The 25858-nt window shown below is 50.7% G+C and overlaps 1 protein-coding gene across 1 annotated transcript in view; it reads left to right on the plus strand.

The window, feature by feature from the left end:
• AGO2 (argonaute RISC catalytic component 2) overlaps nt 1–25858 on the plus strand; it is a 100576-nt gene that overhangs the window by 37109 nt on the left and 37609 nt on the right. The window contains exon 2 of the mRNA XM_072733816.1: nt 13746–13941. Coding sequence (XP_072589917.1) covers nt 13746–13941 — 196 coding nt within the window. The remainder of the gene's footprint in view (nt 1–13745; nt 13942–25858) is intronic.

A 25858-nucleotide genomic window follows, 5' to 3' on the forward strand; every position in this document is an offset into this window, starting at 1 on the left:
CATACTCCCAGGCATGTTTGATGCTCATATTCCTGTTGGAGTTTTAAATCCTTATTAATTTATATAAACTCAGTATGTCCAGGTTTATATTTCAGGTTTGTGAATTTATTGTCATAAGCTTTTCTGAATTTGTTGGGCAATTAGAGAAGCTTTAAAAATCTTATGTAGTCAGACTCCTCTTTTGTGACCCTTGCATTTTGGCTCTGAGAAAGAAAGCATTCAGCCTCCCAAATTATAATAGATTATTAAATTTTAAAGTATTTCCTTGGGGCACCTGGGTGGCTCAGTCGGTTAAGCGTCTGCCTTTGGCTCAGGTCATGATCAGGGTTCTGGGATCAAGTCCCATGTCGGGTTCCCTGCTCAGCAGGAAGTCTGCTGCTCCCTCTCCCTCTGCTCCTCCCCTGGCTCGTGCCCTCTCTCTCTCTCTTTCTTTTTCAAATAAATAAATAAAATCTTTTTTTTTTTTTTTAGTGAGATTTTATTTTTTTTAATTAATTTATTTATTTATGATAGTCACAGAGAGAGAGAGAGAGGCAGAGACACAGGCAGAGGGAGAAGCAGGCTCCATGCACCGGGAGCCCGACGTGGGATTCGATCCCGGGTCTCCAGGATCGAGCCCTGGGCCAAAGGCAGGCGCCAGACCGCTGCACCACCCAGGGATCCCAATAAATAAAATCTTTAAAAAGTATTTCCTTGGATGTCTTTGTTTCATTTAGAAATGTTAGCTATTACAATTTGTATCCATTTGGAATTTGTTTTGTCATAAGATGTGAGGGAGCTCACCTGAATTTTTCGCTCAGATATTCAGAGTTGTTCCTACTGTCCCTTCTCTCCAATCCCACGATTGAAATGTCACCGTAGCCCACCCCAGACTGTCCTCAGGGCTGCTCCCTTGTGATTCTCTGCCTGCCCTCCTTTGAGGATGGGGACACAGTAGGTGCTCAGTTAACGCTGCACCAGTGGAATCACACAGAGTTGGCGTAGATGAAATGCCTGGCACGGGGCGGGCACGCTACGCTGTCAGACCTCTGTTGAGTGGCAGCTGCTGTTGTGCGCTGAGAGCTAACTGAATGAATTTGGGAGGCCTGCAGTATCGTGCAGTCAGGTCACCACCTCTTTTTAAAAATTCATTTGGTTTAAAATACCCACGGTCTCAAAAGGACTTGAGGCAGCTTGGCCTGGTGGCAGAGCTCCTGTGCTCTGGTGGCAACGAGACCTGCATGGAGCCCAGCTGTGCCTGTTACGTAGCCTTCCCAGCGTCCCATCTGTGACTGGGGGTCCCTGGTGCCTGACCCAGGATGGGGAGTGAAGAGAAGGTGCGCGTGGAGGTTTCTGCAGCGTGCGTGGTGCACCAGTGGTCCCATTACTTCCTGAAGTATGATGGGAGAGCTTGAGCTCATACACACACTAGAAAGGGTAACTACACACTCTCTGTTGGTGTCAAGAGGTGTCGTTGGTAACCAGGATGGGTTCGTTACTGTCACAGAGCACGAAATTTTGAACTTTTTGCTTAAGAAAGATGGGAACAGGAAAGCGGTAGGTTAGATTCTTGTATGTTTGGGGTGACAAAGAGGATTTAGGTTCTTGGAGAAAAAGATGTTTCTAAAGTTTGAGAGATGTCATGGGAACTCTTCTGTAGGGGAGGTTGGTGGATTCCATGGGCCATGCTGGTGGAGGGTCTGCTGGAAACAGCCTCAGCTCTGCGGTCTGGTGGCCTTGCCCCAAGTCCCCCTCCAGGGAGCCCGGGTTACAGTTGGCGAAGTGAAGACAGCTCCCGTCCGGGAGGGTGGACGTGAGGATAGACGAGGAGGTGTCTGGAGTGCGCCCAGAGTATATAGGAGATGCTTGATAAATTCAGGTTCTTTAGTTGAAATGGTGGAGGCGGCTTACAGAAGATGGTCATTCCTAGTCTTCGCTCGGAAGCTTCGCGGTTTGTTTGCGCCATAAAACTTTGGCATTGAGTTACTCAAATGAAGGTGTTGCTAGTGAGAGTGAGTGTGACACTGAGATACTCTTGCAGTCCTCTGTCTGTCCATCCATTCATTCAACAGTTGCCCCAAAACCAGACATAATCCCTGGCCTGGCCATGCTTCCATTCTAGTAGGAGAGGCAGCTGCTCGTCAGAACCACCAGAGAGAGAGTCAGACCTGGTCAGCGCCATGGAGAAGTGAGAGGGAGATCGCTACAGGTAGTTGGGGAGCTCTGGTGAAGGGCCTACGTTGAGGAGCTCTGGAAGGAACCAGTGGAGGGGGGTGCGCACACCAACCGGTTGGGAGGTGATTTACATCTTACAGGTAGTTCATTCCTCGTATTTATCCGATATTGTTGACTAAAGACAGGTGGGGTTGGGTCAGAGGGGATTAATCTTTGACATGGGGGGAAAGTTTGTTAAAACAATTTTTATGGGAAAACTTTATTTTTACAGATAACAGGGCCATTCCTCAAAGAAAGCGCTTTAAATGATGGAGATTCACAGACGCCTATTTAAAAATCCCTCGTGGGTGAAGTTCTTTGAGGTTTGCAGTGAAGATAGAGAATAATCTTGTTAGTCACTGGCAGGAGGCTGGTTGGATGTTTGTTTTGTAATTGATCCCAAACTGTACATATGTGTCATATATTCTTATGCATGCTGTATTGCTCACTCAAATGAGGTTAAAATATTTCTGAAGTATTACTCATTCAACCACAAAAGTTGAGCGAGGCAGCTTAGTGGCAGGCCCCCTGCCAACTTGGCTCGCCTCGCCTCCCCACCTTCCGCCTTGGGCACCTGCCAGGACCACACCCTCCCCGGGAGCACCTGCCTGGCCCCGCACCTTGCCCCCTCAGGCCCTCTCCCCCCACGCAGGGTGACTGGCTCCTCCCTCTCCCCATTGCCTCCCAGGGCTAGTTCTTTGGGTGTTGCCAAGAACCAGGCAGCGACAGATTGGAATTTCCCAGAGGGTTTTTACCAAGAGAGGAAGAAATGAAAAGCCTTACAGGAACTGTGGTCTGCGTGAAGGTGACACATTTCTAGAGAACAGCTCTGTGACTCCATGGTTGGCTTCTTTCCTCGCTGTGCTGTCTGTCCCTCCCCCACCTTGTCCCAGGAGCCCGCCCAGGGTTTTGTCTGGGTTCTTCTGTCTCTCCGCCTCCTCATTCAGAGTGGGAGGTGCTGAGCAAAGCTGCCCAGGGGTGAAGAGCAGAAGTGAGTGCCTCCCTGGGGTGTGGGCACGTCCCCCTGTGGGAGAAGGGGCCTCGATGCTGGTCTGCGTGGGCCTTGGAGTGTTTTCTGAGCCCACTGCTTGTGGGCTAACATTTACTGCCTCGCTGAAGCACCCCAGTGGGGCCACCTGAGTGCTGAGTGCAGGTGCCTGGCTAGAGTGCTGAGAATGGGGTTCCTCCTAGGGGTGCTCCTGCACACCTGCCAGCCTCGGCCCACCTCTGGGACCCCGTCATGGCCCATTTTGCTTTCTTTTTTTTTTTTTTTTATTCATGAGAGACACACAGAGACACAGAGAGAGGCAGAGACACAGGCAGAGAGAGAAGCAGGCTCTCTGCGGGGAGCCCGATGCAGGACTCGATCCCAGGACCCCGGTATCACAACCTGAGCCAAAGGCAGACGCTCAACCATGGAGCCACCCGGGTGTCCCTCATTTTACTTTTCTTTGCGTCCTTGCAGACTTGAGGAGCTCAAGCTGAGTTGAGCCCGCGGAGGTGGGGGGACGGTGCCGGCAGCGACCAGGTGTCTGGACCAGGCCGCGTCCAGCGGGGCCCTTCCCCACTCGGCGGTGCCGCCCGAACCGGATGTGACAGCAAAAGCTCCTCGTCTTGGCATTTATTTGACCAGACAAAAATCCGTCTCTCTGGGAACTCAGGCGAGGTTTGGTTGGGGTTTTGTTTCTTGTAGTGTTTCGGGGGGCTCCCCGTCCCCGTTGGCTCGCCGGTCGCCCAGGTCTATCGCAGGTTCCGCGGACAGTGTGCAGTTCTGTTCCGTCTCCAGCTGACACGAGCAGATGCTCCTGTGCGTCCTTGGCGCTCCGTCCGGAGAACGCCTCCATTCACTCCACCGGAAAGGCCGCCGTGAGCGTGTGTGACGTGGCCCAGTTGGCTCGGGGGGCTGCGAGCGAGGCTGCCCGTGTGGGCACCGGGTGGATCCGCTCCGTGGCCGCCGGACGTCCCCTCGCAGCAGGGCAGTCCCGCTCCGCCAGCACCTGCACCTGCTCCGGGCCGGGCCCCAGCGTGGTCGGAACCTACCTGCCCACTTCCAGCCCGTGGTGAAAGCCAAGGTGCTGCGGTGCACGGACCCGCGTGGCGGTCCTGCTCGGCCACTGCCTGGCCGGGGACCCCGACAAGCCCCCCAGCCCACAGCTTCTTTTGCCTCCGTGGGGGTGTCCAGGAGCAGAAAGGAGCGGTGGCCCGGCCGGGCCACGTGGTGGCCTGGAAGGGCCGCGCAGCCTGGAGCTGTATTTGTCACTGTCTCTTGCCCCCATAGCTTCTGGCTGAAACCCAAGTTCTGAAAGCAAACTAGAGGGGACCTGACGTTGAATCTAAAGCTCACTTTGAGGTTCTGGAAGGAGCTTGACACTGGCTTCGTGGTGTTTGGTGGCCAATCTTTGGTGTCCTGGCCCCCCTGAGGCCTGGGGGCCGGTGGGCCAGGCTCCCCCCCCCCCCCCAGGGGCATGTGCCAGCCCCACGGCCGTTGCAGGCAGCAGCGCAGCCAGGTGCCTGCAGAGCCTGGCCCCGGGTTCGCTTGCCAGTGACCAGAGCTGCCTGATGGCAGAGCCGGACTCTGCACTTATTTAATGACTCTGCGATGGAGATTTTTCTTTCTTTTTCTTTTTTTTTTAAGAATTTATTTTTTAATATTTATTTTAAAAAATATTTTATTTACTTATTTATGAGACAGAGAGAGAGAGAGAGACAGAGACACAGGCAGAAGGAGAAGCAGGCTCCATGCAGGGAGCCCGACATGGGACTGGATCCCGGGTCTCCAGGATCAGGCCCTGGGCTGAAGGCAGGCGCTAAACTGCTGAACCACCCGGGCTGCCCACTGAGGAACATTTAAGTTACCCAGGGTGAAGAGTCACGCAGGTCTTTCTGTTTCTGAAGATACTGGACTCAGACTTGGGGAAGCAGCAGGGACGGGGTGGGGACAGGAGGTCCCATGCTCCCCCTCCCACCGCTGAAGCCCCCAGACCTGCCCGGAGCCAGGCTCAGGGTCCGTGACTCAGAGCAGGTTTTGGGGGGAAAGGGTGAGTGCCCCTCTCCCCTTGGTTTCCAGGGTGACTTCAGGCCCCAAATTCTGCTATTTATCATATGTCATCTGTGGCCAGTGATGTTGCTCTCGGCCTGGTGGCGTAAGCGGGTGCCAAGACGTTTGTGTTTGCCCTGGTGGCACTGCCGACAGGCAGGCAGTGGAGGTGGGGGGGCCGCCGTGAGCCAGCTGCTGCCCGGTAGAGCCCAGGCCGAACGAACGGGTGGCGCAGGTTTCTAAAAAATCCAGGTCTGTGTGCTCGAGTGTTTAGAAAACAGCAGAGACAGGAGCTTCTCTGAACCATTGTGCTTGTGCAGAGCGCGGCCTGCTTTCTGTGCTGGTTCCAGGGGGCCTCGCCTGGCTGCCTCCCCCCCGCCCCGGCCCCCGAGTTACTCCCGGGTGAATAGACCTGTGAGGTCCTGAGGCCGAGTGTCGGTTTGGTCCTGGGCCACAGGTGGGCTCCCGTTCCCAGCCCAGGGCCGTGCTTTGAGGCCTCAGCAGGATGTCGGGTTCCCAGCTCGGAGCCCCTGCCTGGTAGCAGCCTGCGTGATGAGCCTGGAGCGGTTGTCATGGCAGCCGGTAAATCATGAGCTCACATCACACCAGGGACAGGCGCTTGTGGGGCCAGCAGCCTTGGAGACAGCCCCGTGTCCCGGCCTGTGGGCCCGCCCTGCCTGGGGACCGTCACGCCCGCCCACCGGCCGCACCGCCACGGAAACCGGGGAGGTTTTGTGACGTTATTAGGAAGGGAGACACCGTCCTGTCTGCTTAGAGATGAGGCCACCCTGTCCCCTGAGAGCAGACGGCTCTCGTGCGGTTGGGGTCACGAGCCCCTCTGCCCGTCTGCTGAAGGGTATGGATGGATCCCTCTCCCGAACCATGTTTTTCAAGGCACGGAACAAAATGCAGAGGATGACGAGGAAAGCTGGTCATGTTGAAACATGGTCAGCAGAATAACAAACGTTATCACATTTAGTAATAGCAGCGGGTCTAGTAAATATCGTGATTTTGAAGCAGCCGTCAGGTTAAAGACCTTGTATTTGTTTATTTGAGAGAAAGAGGGAGAGTGGCTGTGAGCTGGGCAAGGGGCAGAGGGGGAGGGAGAGAACCCCGGACTGACTCCCAGCGGAGCGCAGAGCCTGACGCGGGGCTTGAACCCGTGGCCCAGAGATGACAACCTGAGTTAAAACCAAAAATCGGGCGCCCAACTGACTGAGCCACCTGGTGCCCAAAGTAGCAGTGACTTTAAACCCACTTTGCGCTTTTAACAGCCACCATGTGACAAGAGAGTCGCTGTGTTTTCCCCACCGTGTAGGTATAGATACTGATGTGGCTGGTCGTCCGTGTTCATGATAGAAAGGAGCGCTGCACTTCACTTAGGGGTCAGTCCAAGTTCACGGGCCTTCCGACTTGGCTGCGTGGGTCCTGGGCTGAGACCTCCTGCCTCGGTGCCCCACGTCCTCCCTCCCCAAGCCGAGGCGTCTCACGTCCTCACATGGTGGGCAGGGCGTTGGCCCAGGACACTCGGCCTGGTCAGGACTGGTCCTGGGGATGCTTGGTGGCAGGACTTGGACCTCAGGAAGCCAGGCCACCTGCCCAGATGAAGGCCACGGTAGAGGGGCAGGCGGGACAGGGAGACGTACCTGCAGTCCTGGCGGCAGCTCCATGGGCTCTAGACTCGCCTGCCACGTGTGGGGTGTGCAGCTGCATCCTGGGCAGGGATGGGCTTTGAGCTCATATGTTTCTCAAGGAAACCAGGACATCAAAAAGAGAAAAATCACAGAACGCTGGTGTAAAGGTCTAGGGAAGGTGGTGGGGCCGGGGCAGGGGGCTAGGAATCGGGGGTGGTGCCTCCTGCCTGTTGGCCTGGCCTCCCGGGTCCTTTCACTGGGCGTGTGGATGGCTCCTGGCTAGGTGCCAAGGCCGACGGAGCTGTGACCTGAGGGGCACTCATCGTGGTCACCTGGACACAGGCAGGTGACGGGAACAAAGCATGGAGCTTGATGGAGCCCAGGGCACCCGAGGCCTGGTTTGCTGTGTGGGGGACCAGGAGACGCAGGTCCCCAGATGGCGTACATGGCCAGGAAGCCTCTGACTCGTTGGGCAGAGTAGCTGGGAGGGCAGAGATGATGGTGGACTGTGGTGGGCGGGCGGGCAGACGGGGCAGGGCTCGGCAGCAGCCCGGGGGCCCTGTAAGCGCCCATCCTGTAGATCTTGAGGCCCGGATTCTTGAGGCACACCTGCCTCTCAGATCCTGTGCTCCTTGGGGGCAGGGTCCGTGCCTGGCCCGGGTCCCTGCCTGCAGCCTGGGGTCGGATTTAGGAGATTAATTGGTCAGCAAGTCAATTGTTCTAGAGGCTGGGAGCCTGGAGCCCGAGCCAGCGAGGGGTGAGGATGGATCTGGACGGCTGAGTTTTCTGTGTGCGGGTGGAGGGTGGGCAGGAGAGCAACAGCGAGAAGGCAGTGATGGTGGGCGGCGTGGGAGCCACGTGGCAGGTGCTGTGGCGGGTGGTCCAACGTGCACTGAGCCCTCGGGCTGGCCCCGTGCTTCCCCTCCAAGGATGTAGCTAGATGTGTTCCTACGTGGGTCTTCAGCACAGCATTTAATTTTTAAAGTGAAAATTTGGAAACCACCAAAATGCATCAGCAGGAGATGGCTCAGTGAGTAATGCGGTCATTAAAGATTCATTGTGGAGAATTGCATAATATGATGTTAAATGGAAGCAGCCAGGGATAAATCTGCATAATTCCATGTCAGCACGTGTGCACATGCTGCGCGTCATGTGTGTATGTAGAAGTCTGACATTTTAACGGGGATTATCTCAGGTGGCGTTACAGGGCAACTTTTATTTTCTTTGTATTTTTCTGTACCTTCTGTAGTAAGCGTGTGTTTTGAGACAGTCACCCAGCCTGTGTCCACCATCACAGGCAGGGAAGCCAGACACCTGCGTTCAGTGGGCTCCGACCCCAGGTAGCGCTTTAGAAAGTGCTCCGTGCTCTGGCCAGTGAAGAAGGCAGGTGAGAGGTGGGCCATCCCCGGTGGCCCCTACCCACAAGCGCTCGGCTTTCTGGTACGGCCTTAACAAGATGACACGCGAGTGAGATCTTCTGGAAGGGAGCCGCTGTCCTCCTGGAGGGGCTCTGCTGTGCGTGAGGTTGCCCGCCGTCCTGGGCCCCACGCTCCTCGGTGCCCTCCCACGCTCTCCCCCCGGGAGCCTGTGCTCTGCTCCTGCTGCAGGGCTCGTCTGTACAGTGAATGGGCCAGAACATCTCTTTGGATCCTCGGTTCTGTGACCTCCCGATTCCAGGTGGGAGGGAGGAGGGGTGATCGTATGGGTTGAAGTTGTGGATTTAAGCCTGAACCACAGGCTTCTCTGTAGGGTGAGGGCATCACTCCCACGGGGGCCTGAAACTGGTGTGTGCTAAAACCGCAGGATCTGCACTGTAGGCCCCAGCCGGGGCCCCCTGCAGCGTGCCCAGAAGTGCCTGCGGGGCCGTTCCCATGTGCCTATCAGGTGCCAGGAGGTGTCACAGCAGAGTCCATCGCCGTCCTGGGTGCTCCTTGGCCTTAGGCCTACCTGCTGAGGGTACTTTGATGGCCCGGGGCCCGGGAACTTCCCAGCACTGCTCAGATGGCTCCCCAGGGACCCACCTGAGACTAGGGGCCCCCGCTTCTCTGCCTGGCTTGCCTGTCTTCACAGCAGGGCTCCGAGTCTGTAGCCCCTGCAACACTGAAGGTAGTAAGTTGGGTATAAGCAAGAGCCCGAGCGCAAGTTAGCAGGGTTGCTGTTGGCACTTGTCATCGTGCAGCACCTCCCGCCCCCTCCCAGGGCACCTGCCCGTGTGAGAACCTCCGCAGGCCTTCATTCTCCTCTTCTGGTCACCCCGGTTTCTTATCCTGTGTGCCAGCTCTTCCCTTACTTGGGGGTGGGTGCTGGGACCAGGGTCCCACCCTGGCCAGGGGGCTGCCGGGAGAGGGTGCATGGGGGCAGGGCTCACAGCCTGCTCTGGGACCCTCCTCTGAAAAGTCGGTGACAGTCCAGGCCCCGTGGGGTGGATTTGGCAGGAGGAGCAGTGCTGTCCCCCGGGAGCCCCGCGTAGAACGCAGGGAGGACTCGCCTTCCATGGCGTCTGTGAAAAAACACCTAACTTCCCGGTTGCTGTGACCCAGTTACTCATACAGGAAGTCGATTACTCATTCACTATGTTTCCCTTTCACTGATTGAGATGTGGCTCTAAAAATGGAATTTTTAAGCACATGTGCTGAGTTATCAGCAGCAGTTCCGCAAACACTCATGGTCTCCGTTAGCTGACGCCGTGTTAGACGCCCGGACTCCCTGCCCTCTGGACTTGCTCGGGCCAGAGATTGGGGGTCGGGGGTCGGGGGTGCCGGCTGAGGGGCTGTGCTGGAGCGGCCTGGGCCGGTGGCTCCCCTCCCTCGGCTGAGGTCTCTTCCAGCTCTGACCATCCTGCGTTCCTGGATGGATGAGGAAGGGGGGGTTGCCTTCCCAGTCCTAAGGGCCCTGCGCCCCAGTGCAGGGGGAAGACCGACACAGACACAGCGGGAAGTATGTTCCCAACAGAACCATGTGCTGAGTGGGACGGGGACAGCACGGGGACACAGGCCTGGAGCCCAGGCATAGTTATCATGAGAAGATGGGAGCTGGGTGTCTCGGTGAAGGATGGAGAAGACGGGAGAACCTGGAAGGTGGGAGGGTGGCCTGGCCTGGCACGGGCTGGTGGCGTGGCCACAGCTGGAGGGGACGCGGGGTCTTACTGCAGGGCCAGGGTTTGGGGCCAGGTCCCCGCCGAGCAGCTCGGTGACGTCTATCTCCGGTGAGGCCTTCCCAGATCCTCCTCTTGGGCTGTTACTCGGGCTGTCACTCCTTCAGCAGATGTTGACGGCGCCCGTGCCCGGGGAGGCCGAGTCAGGGACCCCCATCTCCGCGGCACACGCTGGCCCAGCTCCCTGCTCGGGGTGTGGCGTGCTCCCCGTCTCCCCCTCCCTCCCCAGTGCTCTCCCCCATGGCACACACACCCCTTCGGTGCAGGTGCACGGAGGGCAGGCGGGGACAGCTGCTCTCTAGGCGATGCTGGAATTAATTCTCAGAGTCATCTGTGCTAACCCCGATGAAGGTGTGTGTGCTGTTCAGCGCTTGGTTTTCATCTCAGAGCATTATCTGTGTGACGGGGCCACGAGCTAACGGTCCCGTGAGAATGGCCGCCCCCCGCGTGTCATTCTGTCCCTTTGTCACGTGCTCCTGGGCATGTGCACCTGTTCCAGATCTTCTCCGGTGCTTGGTTCGTGAGCCCTGCTTGCCTTGGCCGTTTACACCTGCGATCAGCTCCCTGCGAAGTATAAGGACGAATTCAGGATCTCCCCGAGGAGATCCTCTGTGGTAGGAGAGTTTCCTTCCCGAGGACCTAAAACTGCTGGGGACTCTCGGCTCTGCTTGGAAAACTGGTAGAGCTTTAATTGTGATTATGTATTCCACACGCCTTCCCACGAGCTGTCAGTATTTTCATTATTAAAAGCTAGAAGCGAGGAAGAAATGTCTTGTGAAGTCACATATTTCATGAATGTATTACCATTGTGTTTTCCCATCGCTTTTATTAATACAGGTTAGTAACGCAAACCGTGGACAGTTTCCCTTGTTTCCCACGGCGGGGCTTCTAGAAGCGATAGGCATCATGGAGACAGGAGCAGTAGGCGCAGCCAGAGAAATGGGCCGCGGGCGGATCTGTGCCAGTGGTTAGATTTTAGGAAGGTAAACTCAAGTGCTTCTCGCTGGGGACAGTGGGCTGCTGACGGGCGGGAGGAAGCCTCGGCTCCGAAACGGGCGCCCCAGCTCGCTGCTCCTGTTGGGCCTTGGACGGCTTCACTCTTCAGGGGCAGCATCTTGGCTGCAGCCGTGATGCACGGTGAAGACACCGGAAAGCTGGGCAGCCCCGGTGGCTTAGGGGTTTGGCGCCACCCTCGGCCCAGGGCCTGACCCTGGAGACCCGGGATCGAGTCCCATATCAGGCTCCCTGCACAGAGCCTGCTTCTCCCTCTGCCTGTGTCTCTGCGCGCCCCCACCCCCCCCCGTGTCTCTAATAAATAAATTTTAAAAAATCTTAAAAAAAAAAACAAAAACAGGAAGCCCTTCAGTGTGGATAGTGCTCTGGTTCCTGAAAGGGGCCGTGGGGGGCTAGGTGCCCGTGTCTCTGTGGCTGGACGTTTCCTGGGGCGCAGTTGTAACATCTGTGGTTCACCTGGGTTTCCATTTTTGCAAGATTCCTCTTGCTGGTTAGACATCTGCCTGAGAGCAGGGACCCCGTGCTAGTGGGCGCTCCTGGGGGAGCCGGCCGAGCTGGACGGTGGCGTCCACTCCTGGCCGTGAAGGATGGAGAGTGACCTGTGCTTACGAGAAACAAAGGTGCCTAATCTATTTGATGACGTGCACTCAGACGCTGTCCTGGGAGGAGGTGCATGAGCTGCCCGAGATCCCTGGACTCGGACAATACCCAGCACATAAGGGGCACACGAGTGTGCTTGTCTACGGGGTGGTGTGAGGCTGTAAATACAGCATCTATGGTCGTAGTAGCCCAGTGAGACAGACATGAAGGCTTCCAGATGGTACAACTCAGTGAGATTAATAACCTTTAAAGTGCGTTCATTTTCTCATAGAAAACAAAACAAAAAACTAACTGGGGGACTCTTGAGTTTTTCTAGGTCAGAAATGCAGTAAAAACAGCTTCAATTATTTTTAGTAGTGTACTTTTGTTTCCAGTAAATGTCAGTAGGGATTGAAGTACATGGGATTTCTTTTTTTAAATGAGGAGGATTTTTTTTTTTTAAAGACATGAGGAAAAATTAAAAGTATTCTGTTATTGGAAAAATGTTTAATTTTTTTTTCCCTAAGCCACAGTTTGAACTTTACTAATAGAAGTACCAAAAACTTGAGTTGGGATGAAGTTTCTTTCTGCTGTCTATGGTGTGTGTGGGGGTGGGGGGTGGATACATTCCTTGATTAAATTAATGGCTTAGATAGGAATGCAGGAAGGCCCCTGCCTTGGCCTCTTTAATCGAGTGTGAGTCGTACCCCTTCGGTCTTGCCTTCTGATAATTCACACTGCCCCATCTTCCCAGTCTCTCATGTGCAAAGAAAGAACAGCAGTGTACATAGCACATACACAACCAGTGAGTCACTACAGTGCATTTTAAGTAAAGAACTGGCTGGGTGCTGAGGCACCTCCTTTGTGGAAATGTGGTATTGGTGGGTTGCAGAGAGGGGGGTGAGTTGTGGTTTCCAGGGGCGGGGAGATTGCATGGATAGGGAGTGCTCGTGTTGACCTGAGCACAGCGTCTGCAGCCCTGAGTAGCGGCTGGCTTGTAGGAAGTGGCGCTCGGGGCGAGGTACGTGCGTGAGCGTTGGTGTTCCCAAGGCTCGGGTTCCTGACTCTTGAGGTCGCAAACATCTTCCTCCCTGACTTCGGTGGTCCCTTGCAAAGGACCCTTCCGGAGTGACTTGGGCAGCTTTCCCGTACGTGTCTGAGCCTCAGCTTCCACAGGTATGCGTGGAAAGAGGTTGGCCAGATGTCTGTGGGCCCCTGCTGTGTCAGGTGCTCGCTCAGATCCAGCTGGGGAGTCCGCCGAATGGGATTACAGCACAGTGTAGCAGATTGGTCCTGAAAGTGTGACTAAAGGCAGCCAGAGAATGGAGTAAGGGGCTGCGACGAGTGAAGGCTGGCCCTTGGGATTGAGGAGGTCTTGGTGTGATGGAGGACAAGGCTGAGGCCTGCCGTGCACACGTCGGGGCCAACTGTTGGAGCCAGGTTGGGGAGGGGGCAGCCACGGAGGTACTTGCACAGGGTGAGATCACACTCTGGCCTGGAGTGTGGCAAGTGGCCGTCGGGGTCGGGGGTGCCTGGAAGCCAAGACCCCGTTAGGAGGCCTCCCTAACTGCCGGTGCAGGGTGAAAGGGGGGCCGAGCTGGGGTAGAGAGAGATGGATAAGAATGGGTGAATTCGAGAGGGAGCTGGTAAAATGAGGATCATTGTGCAGTTGGCTGTGAGGATCGTGGGGGAAGGGTCGTGATGGGTAGAGCGTCACCTCTCGGACAGGGTGGGGGGTCGTGCCCGGGGCGGCGGGGGGGGGGGGGGAGCGGTTTAATTGTGGATGAAGTTCACCTGTCTGAGCCTCCGAGATGAAGGGGCTGGCGGAGCAAGGACAGGACTGAGGAAGGAGCAGTTAGAAAAAGAAGGGCATGGTGCAGTGCCACGTGCCACCGAGGGACAGAGGGTCCCTTGAGCCTGGCATTTGGAGGTGGGGGGGGGGGGTCGTGAGATTCAGGTTTTCAACGTGTGAGCCCAGGAGGGAGGAGGAGGGACTGAGCCAATGGGGGGCGGCGTGTGACAGCCAGAGCAGGGAGAGCTGGGAAGGGGGGGCCCCCTGGGGGAGGCCCACGAGCTAGTGCGCCCTGGGAAAGCCGCCGTGTCCCGTGTAACGCGGTTCTCTTGGCCCTTGCAGTGCTCGCGCCTCCTGCGCCGCCGCCGCCGCCCATCCAAGGATATGCCTTCAAGCCTCCGCCCAGACCCGACTTCGGGACCTCCGGGAGAACAATCAAGTTACAGGCCAACTTCTTTGAAATGGACATTCCAAAAATTGACATCTATCATTATGAATTGGATATCAAGCCAGAGAAATGCCCAAGGAGAGTTAACAGGTATCTGTCCTTTCCTCCTCCTTTATCGATCTCGATTGATTTATGTGGATAATCTATGCACACGAACCCCCATTTTAAACTAACCGACCCTTCCATCCCCAGCAGGTCCTGCTCCCCCGGTTTGGTGGAAACTGTTGTGTGTGTTTCATTGTATCTTTTGAAAGATGTTCTGTGTGTTTCATTGTATCCCGATAACAGTCCTGAGAACAGTCCTTAAGTGCGCAGCTCCCCCGGTTTTGACGGGTAGTGTACAGGCTCCTCAACTTGGAACGCAGCCTCAGGCCCCCTTCATGGAGCCCGGCCCCAAGGCCGGTGCTCTGGCCCGTGTCACCGCCGATCTGTCCCCTGCTGGGGGCAGGGGCCCTGGAGGCTGGGACACGGAGGAGCCACACGGCCTGCGAGATCGGCTCCCCCCACTGCTCCCCCGACCCAGCGTGCCGTTTTTGACATTGACTGGTATCGCTGGGGGTATTATTAATAGCTTCTTACTTCTGTTGCCGAGGAATAGTTCATGATATGAATATTGCATAATTTATTTATCCATTCTCTAGCTGGGTGCCTGGGCTGCCTCGGCTTTGCCCTGATGAACAGAGCTGCTGCGGACATGGTCGTTCAAGTCTTTTTTGTGGCCATACGTTTTCACTTCTCTTAGAGACGTACTCAGGAGTGGAATTGCCGGATCGTGGGGTGGGTATAGGTTTTGCGCATGAGAAAGTGCCAGGGACTCGTCAGGGTGGTGGGACTGTCTCATCCCGTCAGAGGTGCGAGGCCTGGTGCCGGAGGGTCAGTCTCGTTGATTTGTCCTGTTTCGTGGTGTCTCTTCGTTTCTCTTTGTGGTTTTCTTTTCTTTTCTTTTTTTTCTTTTCTTTTCTTTTCTTTTCTTTTCTTTTCTTTTCTTTCTTTTCTTTTCTTTTCTTTTCTTTCTTTCTTTCTTTTTTTTTTTTTTTTAGATTTATTTATTTATTTATGATAGAGAGAGGCAGAGACACAGGCAGAGGGAGAAGCAGGCTCCATGCAGGGAGCCCGACGCGGGACTCGATCCCGGGACTCCAGGATCGCGCCCTGGGCCAAAGGCAGGCGCCAAACCGCTGAGCCACCCAAGGATCCCCTCTCTTTGTGGTTTTAATTCTCACGTCCCAATAACTAGCGCGTTGAGCACCTTTTCGTGTGCTTGTATCTGTAAGCCCGTTACGTTGACGCCTCACGTGGTATTTCTGTCGTGTCGTGTTTCTGATAAAGTGCCTGTTGAAGTCTCTTCCTGACCTTGTCTCTTTGTTACTGATTTGTGGGAGTTTGTAGTGTATTTGACGTGCAAGTCTGTATTGGCATTGTTCTCACCTGGTTTGAGGCTCGCCACCCCACTTTTGGAGTGGTGTCTGCGAACGAGCAGATTTTTATAATTTTGTTGACATCCAAACTATAAAATTTTGGAAATGGTTATCATATTGTGTGTTCTCTCTAAGAAATCCTTGCCTATCTGAAGGGTACAAGATCCTCCTTTTTTTAAGCGGAATTCTAGTTTGGGCCTGTGTATCTGTGTATATTTTTTTAAGATTTTATTTATTGACTAATGAGTGAGAGGGAGTGAGGGCATGTACAGGCTGGGGAGGTGCAGACCCAGAGAATCTCAAGCAGACTCTGCATTGAGCTCAGGGCCCGACATGGAGCTCAGGGTCATGACCCATGAGGTTGTGACCTGAGCCGAAACCAAGAGTTAGTGGCTTACCTGACTGAGCCACCCAGGAGCCCCGGGCCTGTATGTTTAGGCCTGTGCTCTATCTTGGATTAATGTTTGTGTGTGGTGGGAGGTCCTAAGGGTCTATTCAGAAGATGTTTCTTTCTGCATTGATTTACTGGGGCACCTTTGGCTGGGGAAGGATGGGTATCAATTGATTTTTATTGCTACCAGAAAGTTCCCTGGAAATGTTTTATTGCTTTGAAACTGCTGATCAGTTTGGGGAAAGTGGATGCTGTTGAATCTTCTGGTCCAAGCACGTGGCTACGTTGTCCATTCATTAGGCCTACTTTTATTTCCTGCGGGAACTTATACTTTTCAACATACAGGTCTTTCATTTTATTTACTCTTCAGTATGTTGTGTTCTTTGATGTTATTATAAATTGTATTTTAAAATTTCATGGTCCAGGAGGGACATTTTTCAGGAGGGAGTGGCTGCTAACGAGTTTGGGGTTTCTTTTTGGAGTGATGGCAAATGTTCTAAACTCACAGTGTGGTGCTCTGAGGGTGACAACCCTGTGAATACACTAAAATCATTCAGTTGTGCACTTTAAAGGTGTTAGAAGATTTTTCATTATTTAACAAAGATGGTTTTATTTCTTTCCAGTTTCTAATGCATTTTATTTATTTATTACTTGTTTTGTTGCAGTGGCTAAGAAGTCCAGTATAAATAACGTTGGATATATGTGGTGAAAACAGACCTTGTTTCCACACTCCTGGAGGAATCATTCATTCCTTCACCTATAAAATATTCTGTTAGTTATAGGATTTTCTTAGAGACCCTTTATCAGGCTGAGGGACTTCTCTCCCTAACTTGCTAAGAAGAGGGACCCCTGGGTGGCTCAGTGGTTGAGCATCTGCCTTTGGCTCAGGTCATGATCTGAGGTCCTGGGATCGACTCCCACATCGGGCTTCCTGCAGGAAGCCTGCTTCTCCCTCTGCCAGTGTCTCTGCCTCTCTCTTTCTCTTTGTGTCTGTCATGAATAAATAAATAAAATCTTAAATAATAGTAATAATTTGCTGAGAAGTATCCTCATTGTTGAATAGGTGTTGAATTCTGTCAAATGCTTTCTCTGCATCTGTTAGGGGTGATCATGTAGTTCTTCCTTTTTCTTACCTCCTATTTTATTTTTAAAGATTTATTTGGGGAGGGGTGGGGCAGAGGGAGAAAGAGTCTCAAGCAGACTCTGTGCCGAGCATGGAGCCCAACATGAGGGTTGAACTCATGACCCTGAGCTCACAACCTGAGCAGAAACCAAGAATCGGACACCCAACCAACTGTGCCACTCCAACACCCCCTCCCACCTCCTATTAATGAGTCTCATATTACATTGATTTTTTAATGTTGAATTAGCTTGAGTTACTGAGAGTCATGATGTATTATTTCACATGCATCGTTAGTCATGATCAATTATTTTGATATCTTGCCAGTCTTGTTAGCATTTTGTCAATTTTTGTGCCTCTGATCCTGGGGGGGGGAGGGGGGGCATGTGGCATTGTCACGTGTGCTGGGAGGTGCTCCTTCCTCCTCCAGATTCTGAAAGAGGAAAGATAAAGATTGGTATAATTTCTTTTTTAAATGTGTGACTGAATTTGTCATTGAAATCACTTGGACGTAGAGTTTTCTTTATACCATTTAATTTCTTTATCAGCTATCAGACTGTTCAGAATTTTGTCTCTTTTTGTGTCCGTTTGATAGTTTACACCTTTCAAAGAGTTTATCTATTTCATCTAAGGAATGGATGAATAAAATATTGTGATAAAGAAGAATGGAAAGCCAACACAAACGACTGAGAATTATTTCCCACATCTAGAAAATTACTATTTTTCAATTTTGATTAACTATATATAACATAAAACTTATGATTTTAACCATTTTTAAAATTGTGGTGTTGAGTTTACTGATTAAACCTGTTCATAGTGTCCCTCTTATGTCTGTAGGACCTGTAGTGCAAACCCTGTTTCATTCCTGGTATTTTCAGTTTGTGTCTTCTCTCTTTGCCTTGATCAGCTTTGCTGGAGGTTTGTTGATTATATTCTTCTATTCATAGAAACAGCTTTTTACTTGATTTTTTTGCTTTGTTTTGTTGATTCCCCCACCCCCACCCCCATCCATTTTTCTCTGATCCTTATTTTCCTCTTCATTTTGAGGTTAGATCATCAAATTTAAACCTTTCTTCCTTTCCAGTCCATTTGTTTAAGGCTGTAAATTTCCCTCTGAACCTGGTTTTAGCTACAGCCCACAAGTTTTGATACATCTTAATTTTCTTTTTTTTTTTTTTTAATTTTTTTTTTATTATTATTTATTTATTATAGTCACAGAGAGAGAGAGACAGAGGCATAGACACAGGCAGAGGGAGAAGCAGGCTCCATGCACCGGGAGCCCGATGCGGGATTCGATCCCGGGTCTCCAGGATCACGCCCCGGGCCAAAGACAGGCGCCAAACCGCTGCGCCACACAGGGATCCCCATCTTAATTTTCATTCAAAATATTTTCTCATTTTCCTTGTGCATTCTTATTTAATCAATTTTTTTGTTTTTAGAAATGTGTTCAAATTTTAACTCTTAGGATTTTGTTTGTTTTTTGATACCCTGTTGCCATTCATTGTTAATTTAATTCCTTTATGGTTAGGGAACATACTCTGTAAAATTTCAGTCTTTTGAAATTTATTGGGACTTATTTTATGGCTAAGCATGTGGTTTATCTTGTTGCATGTTATTCAGACAATTAAAAAGAATGTGTATCCTGGGTTTGGTGGATATGGGGATTTATGAATAGTAAATGGAGTTGGTTGATAAGTGTTATTCCAACCCTTTATATCCATTGTCACTGTTTTTGTCCTGTGATGTGGATTTGTCTATTTCTCCCTTTAGTACTATTTTCATTTCATGTGTTTCAAAGCTCTGTTACTAGCTATACACATTCTTAGAGTTTTTTGTCTTCCATAATAAATTGGCCCCTTAGGCACCTGGGTGGCTCAGTGGTTGATCATCAGCCTTCATCTCAGGTCATGATCCCGGGATCGAGTCCCACATCGGGTGCCCTGCAGGGAGCCTGCTTCTCCCTCTGCCTGTGTCTGTGCCTCTTTCTGTTTCTCTCATGAATAAATAAATAAAATATTTTTTAAAATAATAAATTGACCCCTTTATCACTAGGAAGTGTTCTCTGTATTTTGTAGTTGTTCTTGTTTAAAAAGCTTTTTCTAAGCCTGATTATTAACACAGTCTCATAACCACTCTTAGGCTTCCTGTTTAGCTGATGTGTATCTTTGTACATACGTGTACATTCAAGCTGTGTGTGTATTTCAAGTATGTCCCCTGTGGATATCCTATAATGGGATGTATTTCTGGATTTTAATGGGTGTGTTAGGTTTGCTTAAATAAAATGTAAATTTAAATTTAATTATCTGTGGTTTGATTGAAGTCTTACCATCATACTGTTTTTAAGATCTCTGTATCTGTTTTTTATTCTTGTCTCTTCCCTTCTTCTTTTGGTCTCATCAGATGTTCTTTATTCCATTTATTCCCCCTACTAGTTTGTAAGTTTACCTCGTTTTGCTTTATAAGTGATTCCTTTAGAGATGTCAGTATTCATCGTTGACTTACCACAGTCTACTTAGGCACTGATACTGTAACTTCATATAAAATGTAAGAATTTATAGTAACGTACTTCTTCTTACCACTCTGTCCTTTTGCTATTGTTGTCATGTATTTTACTTCTATATACATCATAAATTCCGTGATATAATGCTGTTATTTTAAAGAAATTAAGAAGACGGTCTGCTTACCCATATATGAACCCTGCCGAGTTCTCTGCTGCTGAGATGTGTGTTTTCACCTGGCATCAGGTCCTTTCAGCCTGAAGAAAATCCTTCAGGCTTTCTCATTGTGCAGGTTTGCTTGCGATGAATTCATCTAGCATTGTTTTTTGACATCTACAAATGTATTTCCTTCTTATTTTGGAAATATTTTTTGCTGGATATAGAATTCTAAATTTACATTTTTCTTCCCAACACCTTAGAGTTTTCATTATATTATCTTTTAATCATTATTATTTCTGATGAAATTTCAGTTTACTTTCTTATTGTACTTCCCCTGTGTGTAATGTGTCATTTTTCCTCTGCATATTTTGTTTTAGTTTTGCTTTTCAGCAATTTGACTCTGATGTGCATAAGTGTGGTTTTCTTTGTAATTTTCATTCTTGGTGTTCATTAGTTTTTCTGGATTTGTATGCTGATGGTCTTTCATAAAATTTGGATGAAATGCTGGCTATCATTTCTTAAAAATCTTTTCTGCCTCATTTTCTCCTCTCTGGGATTGGAATTATGTGTATATTAGGCCACTTTTATGTTGCCTTCAGGTCATGAGCCTGTGATTTTTAAAATGTCTTTTCCCTCTCTTTCTTCAGTTTGGATAATCTTCATTGATCTGTCTTCAAGATCACTTTATCCCCTCCAGTTCTTTTGTTGTTTCCAATCTTCTGTGGTGATCATCTGATAATTGTTTTTCATTTAGATACTGTACTTTTCACTTCTAGATTTTGGATTTGGTTCTTTTTCATAGTTTACATTCTTTCCTGATATTCCCCATCTGTTCTCTCATTGTTCCCATATTTTTCTTTTTCTTTTTTAAAAGATTTTATTTATTTATTAGAGAGAGGGAGAGCATGAGCAGGAAGAGGGGTAGAAGGAGAAGCAGACTCCCCACTGAGCGAGGAGCCTGAGGCAGGACTCCATCCCAGGACCCCAGGGTCATGACCTGACCTGAAGGCAGATGCCCAACTGACTGAGCCACCCAGGCGCCCCTCCCATCTTTTTATTAATGACCATGAATGTACTTAGAGTAATAGCATATGTATTATAGCAGTCCTTTTCTGCTAATTACAACATCTAGCTCATTTGGGGATCCGTTTCTATTGACAGGTTTTTCCTTAGATTATGAATGTCACCCTTTTGCTTCTTTACACACAGAGTGAATTTGTGTTGTTGTTGAACATGGTATATGTTACATTGAGGGAGTCTGGCTTTTGTTGTCTTCTCTGCTACCCTGCTGCACAAATTCCTGCCTCTTCTGCAGGCCCTGAGTCTGCTCCCTACCTCCTCAGTGTGGCAGGATGCTGCTCTCTGGTGCTCCTGCCCTCCGTGCTGTGGTTTGGAAACTGCTCCCTGGCAGAGTGGGTGCGTGGCTCACCTCAGGTGTTTCCCTTGCCTCAGTAACCACAGTCTTAAGCTATTTTTTCTGTACCAAAAAGCTATCTCATGTTTTCCCTGGTTGTGTAGTTAAAGCTAGAAGTCCAGTACTAATTACTTTGTCAGGGTCAGAAACAGAATTCTCAGTTGTGGTTTGAGAACTCAGATTGGTTATCCAGTTTGTGCTGGGGCCTTATGAAGTGCTCTTTGATGTAGTATTTTATTTTTCCTGATTATAATCTTAAGAGAGAGAATGTTTGGAGATTCGATTGCCTTATCTATAAAACTAAACAGTTGGATTTGCTCAGTGTGACCAATATACATTGGTCCAGGCTCTTTTTTTTTTTTAATTAAGTTAAATTAAATTAAGTCTTATTTTATTTTATTTGACAGAGAGGGAGCAGCAGGCTTCCCGCTGAGCAGAGAGCCTGATGTGGGGCTTGATCCCAGGACCCCGGGATCATGACCTGAGCCGAAGGCAGATGCTTCATGCACTGGACCACCCAAGCACCTCTGTTTATTTTTTTATGTAGACTCCATGCCCAATGTGGGTCTTGAACTCATAACCCTGAGATTAAGAGTCGTGTACTCGGGGATCCCTTGGTGGCTCAGTGGTTTAGCTGAGGTTTAGCCTTCGGCCCAGGGTGTGATCCTAGAGTCCCGGGATTGAGTCCCACATCGGACTCCCTGCATGGAGCCTGCTTCTCCCCCTGCCTGGGTCTCTTCTGCTTCTCTCTCTTTTTCTGTGTCCCTCATGAATAAATAAATAAAATCTTAAAAAAAAAAAAAAGAGTCGCGTATTCTACCAACTGGGCCAGCCCAGTGTCCCCATCTAGGCTCTTTGGAGGGTGATTTGGTGTAAATATTAAAATAAAAATAGTGCATGCCCTTTGATCCACCAATTCTACCAGTAAGTATTTATCCCAAAAATGTGTGGCTCCAATGAGGCAGAACTTGATGGTTATATGAGATCCTTTAAAATATGTGCTTACCAAGAAAACGTGCTTCTGGAGGAAAGCTTTGCACTCAAGTGTTTTCAACAGCTTTCTTTACTGACGGTCTCCCAGGCTTACAAGCTTTGAGATTGTCCATGAATGGCTTTGTTTGTTGCTGGGTTTCCCCAAGACAAACAAACGCCTGTGTGGATCTATGACTTAAATATACTCTTAGAGGTGGCATGAAGGCGTAGAGAAGCATGCGCATTTTCTGGGCTTTTTATTGGTATTATGGCGGTTGGGCTCTTATTATGCCATCAACCACATTGCACAGGATTTTGTGTTTTTTTGTATGTTTTTTTGTTTTGGTTTTGGTTTTTGGTTTTTTTTTTTCCCCCATGAAGGAGAGATGACTAAGGCTTTGTCATGTGGCAACAGAAAAAAGCTCTTGGCGATTAAAATGTGGTGTCTTTATCTGACTGTACTGCCACATTCTACATTCTTGTTGTAGTTACATCTATAAGGTTCTAAAGTTACCCAACATTTGGAGATTCCCTCGAGTCAAACAGTAATAAAGATGGGGTTTGAGCTGTGTCTTTGTGGCCGAGGCCAGCCCCCTTTACCAGCATGCCATGCTTCTCCCCCGGGTTTTGAGCCAACCTGAGAATCGCTTCCTACTTGTGTGAGCCCTCACAATTCTTTATTCTAGTATTACTCCTAATGGACTTCGGCTAAGGTCTAATCTCAGATTTGTCATCAATCAAAATAGCGTAGCAAAATGTTGGGGGATGCCTGGGTGGCTCAGCGGTTGAGCATCTGCCTTCGGCTCAGGGCGTGATCCTGGAGTCTCGGGATCGAGTCCCACATCGGGCTCCCTGCGTGGAGCCTGCTTCTCCCTCTGCCTGTGTCTCTGCCTCTCTCTGTGTGTCTCTCATGAACAAATAAAATCTTTTTTAAAAAAATGTTGGAAGTAAAGTTTTTGCCTTACCAAAACCCACATGCTAGCACTTTCACTTATCCCTCCCTCTTCCTACTTGACTAGCAACATGGCCAGCCAACATTTCTGAAACTTCCACTCATGAGGCGGGTACGGTGTGGGCAAGAGAGACACAGTTCGTGTCCCTAGTGGGTTGGAGAGGCCAGGCCAGCAACTGATAATATTCTTAAGTCTGAGCTGCTGGAGGGAAGCTCAGGGTAAACAGGAAGGCAGAGGAAGAGCACAGAGCTCATGCTGCGCCCCGTCCGCTGGGAGCGACTGTCAGGGCAGTCCTTAACATACCATCTCTTTACCTCTTTCTCCTTCCACACTACGGTTTCTGTTACAGTAACGCCGGTGTCTTAATTCTGAGAGCCCAAAACCTTGTGCACGTGGTAGATGTTTCATAAGTTCAGCCGTGAAGCCTTGTGCAAAGCTGAGAGAAGAATGCCACCCGTGTACCATATGATGTGTCACTGTGGGTCCTAGCCTAGGGTGCCCTCAATCTCTGGCCATACCATCCATCCTGTTCACCGAACTCCTGCTGTAGGATCGATTCAGTATAAGGCAGGGTACCTCTTCTCCAGACCTTTCCAGTGTCACTGTGGACACAGAGATGGTGACACAGGAGAACCAGAGCGCAGCGCCAGTCTAGGTTGTGTGGGCCTCATCACCAGCGCTAGGGAGCCTTCTCAGTGGGTCAAAATTAGCCGCATTCTGCTCAGAGCACAGGATGGGCTACAGAAAGAAGGAGGACTCCTTGTCTTTTTTTTTTTTTTTTTTTTTGACTCCTTGTCTTTTGACAGTCCTTTCCTTCTTGTCCTCTCAAGCTCTGTCAGGTGACCCTAGGAGAACACTGCAGAAGCGATCACTGCCCTGGATGTGGGTCCAGGTGCGGGTGCGGGTGTGGGTGGCGGGGGTGGGGGTGCAGGGCGGTACAGCAGGGCCGTGCTGCTTGCAGCCTGCTGTTTACTGCGGGCACTGCCCCCTGGAGGGATTGTACGTTGGTCAAGACTTTGTAGAACATGGTTTGGTGCATATGTTAAAATTAAAATAATATGTATACCCTTTACTTCTAAGTATTTATCCCAAATGGAGATGTACAAGGATGTCTGATATTGTGATGGACAGAAAGAGAAACGATCTGCACGTCACTCAGGGATTGGTTAAGTGGGCGCTCTGTGCACCCTCTGTACGGTGCCACTGCAGATAACAGCGAAGTGGGGCTTCACGGTGTGACCGCCAAGGCTGCGAACATAGACAGCCCGGTCCTAAGTGGTTGGTTAATAGGAGCTACGGTACCTGATAATGCTAATGTCTCTTTCTCGACTTGATGGCCACTTTGTATCTAGTGACTAGGGAAGGTCTCAAAGACACCTAGAGGGAAAACAGTGAGCTCCAGAGCCCTGTGTTGATGCCATATGTCTGAAAAATAATGATACACTGTATTTTTTTTATGCACCTACATATTTTTGTAAATGCTTGCGTTTGGAAACGATCAAGTCACTTCTGAGAAGAGGATTGAGATGAGGATGTGGTCTAGGCAGACTTCCAGCATTATCTGTATCTGAAATTGATGGTGAGGATATAGTAGCGCACAGCCTGTGTAGTTGGAAATTAGCAAAAGATTGCACTTACTTTTTTAATTAATTTATTGAGAGAGAGCTCGTGCACGCAAGCCAGGAGGGGCAGAGGGAGATGGAGAGAATCTCAGGCAGGCTCCCTGCTGAGCGTGGAGCTCGACTTGGGGCTTGATCCTCCCACGACCCTGAGATCTGGACCTGAGCTGAAATCAAGAGTCTGATGCTTCACAGACTGAGCTGCCCAGGTGCCCCAAGACTGCATTTTTTTTTTTAAGTGAAAACTTGCCCAGATTTAGGGCGGAAGGGCAAAGCAAGCACGTAGGGGGTACGCCAGCCTGTATGGATTAGCACACATGTTCCGCTTACTGCGAGGTGGTTTCGCATCCTCCTTCTGCTGCCTAGTAACACGTGGCCGGTGCCTCTGTGTCCTCGGGCATAAAGGGAGATGACGGTGCCGGGCTGCAAGGCTGCGTCCCCAGGGTGACATGCCCAGCAGGTATTTTCATACGAGGACCACTCTGTAAGAGGCAAGTCTAGAAGGGTCTGCAGTGTGAGCACAGTCAGTCTTTGGGGGCTGTTGCCTTTGACTGAAGTCAGGAGCAGAGCCTGAGGCTTGTGTTTCTCCTGCGGCTAAACTCATGCAGTCCAGGAGCTTTGTTTTCCAGGGGTCAGACCCCATAGGAAGGAAGAACTGAACACAGGATCCCAACAGGTAACATGTCTCCAGGCAGTTCCTCCCAGAGGTCTCCCAGCGGGTGCTCAGGAGCAGCCGGTCAAGCCAAGGCCCTGGGGCTAGTGGTTAATGGGTGCAGGGATAAGAGAAAGTCCTGGAGCTCGACCGTGGTGACAGATGCACAGCAGCATGCATGCACCTGATGCCCCCGAACCGTGCATGTAAAAACGTTTGAAGTGGGAGGTTTTCTGTTCCTCTACCACCATGAAAGCAGAGGGACAGAGAATAGGAAGGAAGGTCAGTCACCGGCCAGAGGGAGTGGGTCCGCGTTCATGGAGGGAAGGACCTCCGTGTTTTACAATTGGTGAGCATCCTGTCCTAAAACTCAAGTGGTCTGATCCTACTTAGGATTTGCACAAGATTGTACAAGGTGATAGCACCTTCCTGGCCATGAGTGTCGGTCACTGAGGCTCAGGTGCAGAACACAGGTGATAATTGGCATCTTCTCTCGGCCTACGTGGCGGCTGGGGTGCTGTTCGACTGGCCACCGAACAGGGGGGCTCTGCAGGACATCAGGGTGCTTCCCGCCTGGAACGGCGGGACGGCTTCCTTCTTCCACCTGGTGCTCCCTGCGCCCCAGCCGTGTGCCGCAATCTGCCAGGTGCTGCCAGGTCCTGGGTGTGCAGGCTGGGACTCCTGCCACAGAAGGGCCCCCGGCGTGGCCCGTGAGTGGAACTGTCCGGCCAACAGTTGGATTCAACTTAGGGTAGCAAGTGTTAGTACAGACGAGTGCTTCCCGTGGCCTGGGCTTCAGCCTCGAGCTTCC

The sequence above is a fragment of the Vulpes vulpes genome, chromosome 13 (assembly GCF_048418805.1).
Source record: "Vulpes vulpes isolate BD-2025 chromosome 13, VulVul3, whole genome shotgun sequence".
NCBI lineage: Eukaryota > Metazoa > Chordata > Mammalia > Carnivora > Canidae > Vulpes > Vulpes vulpes.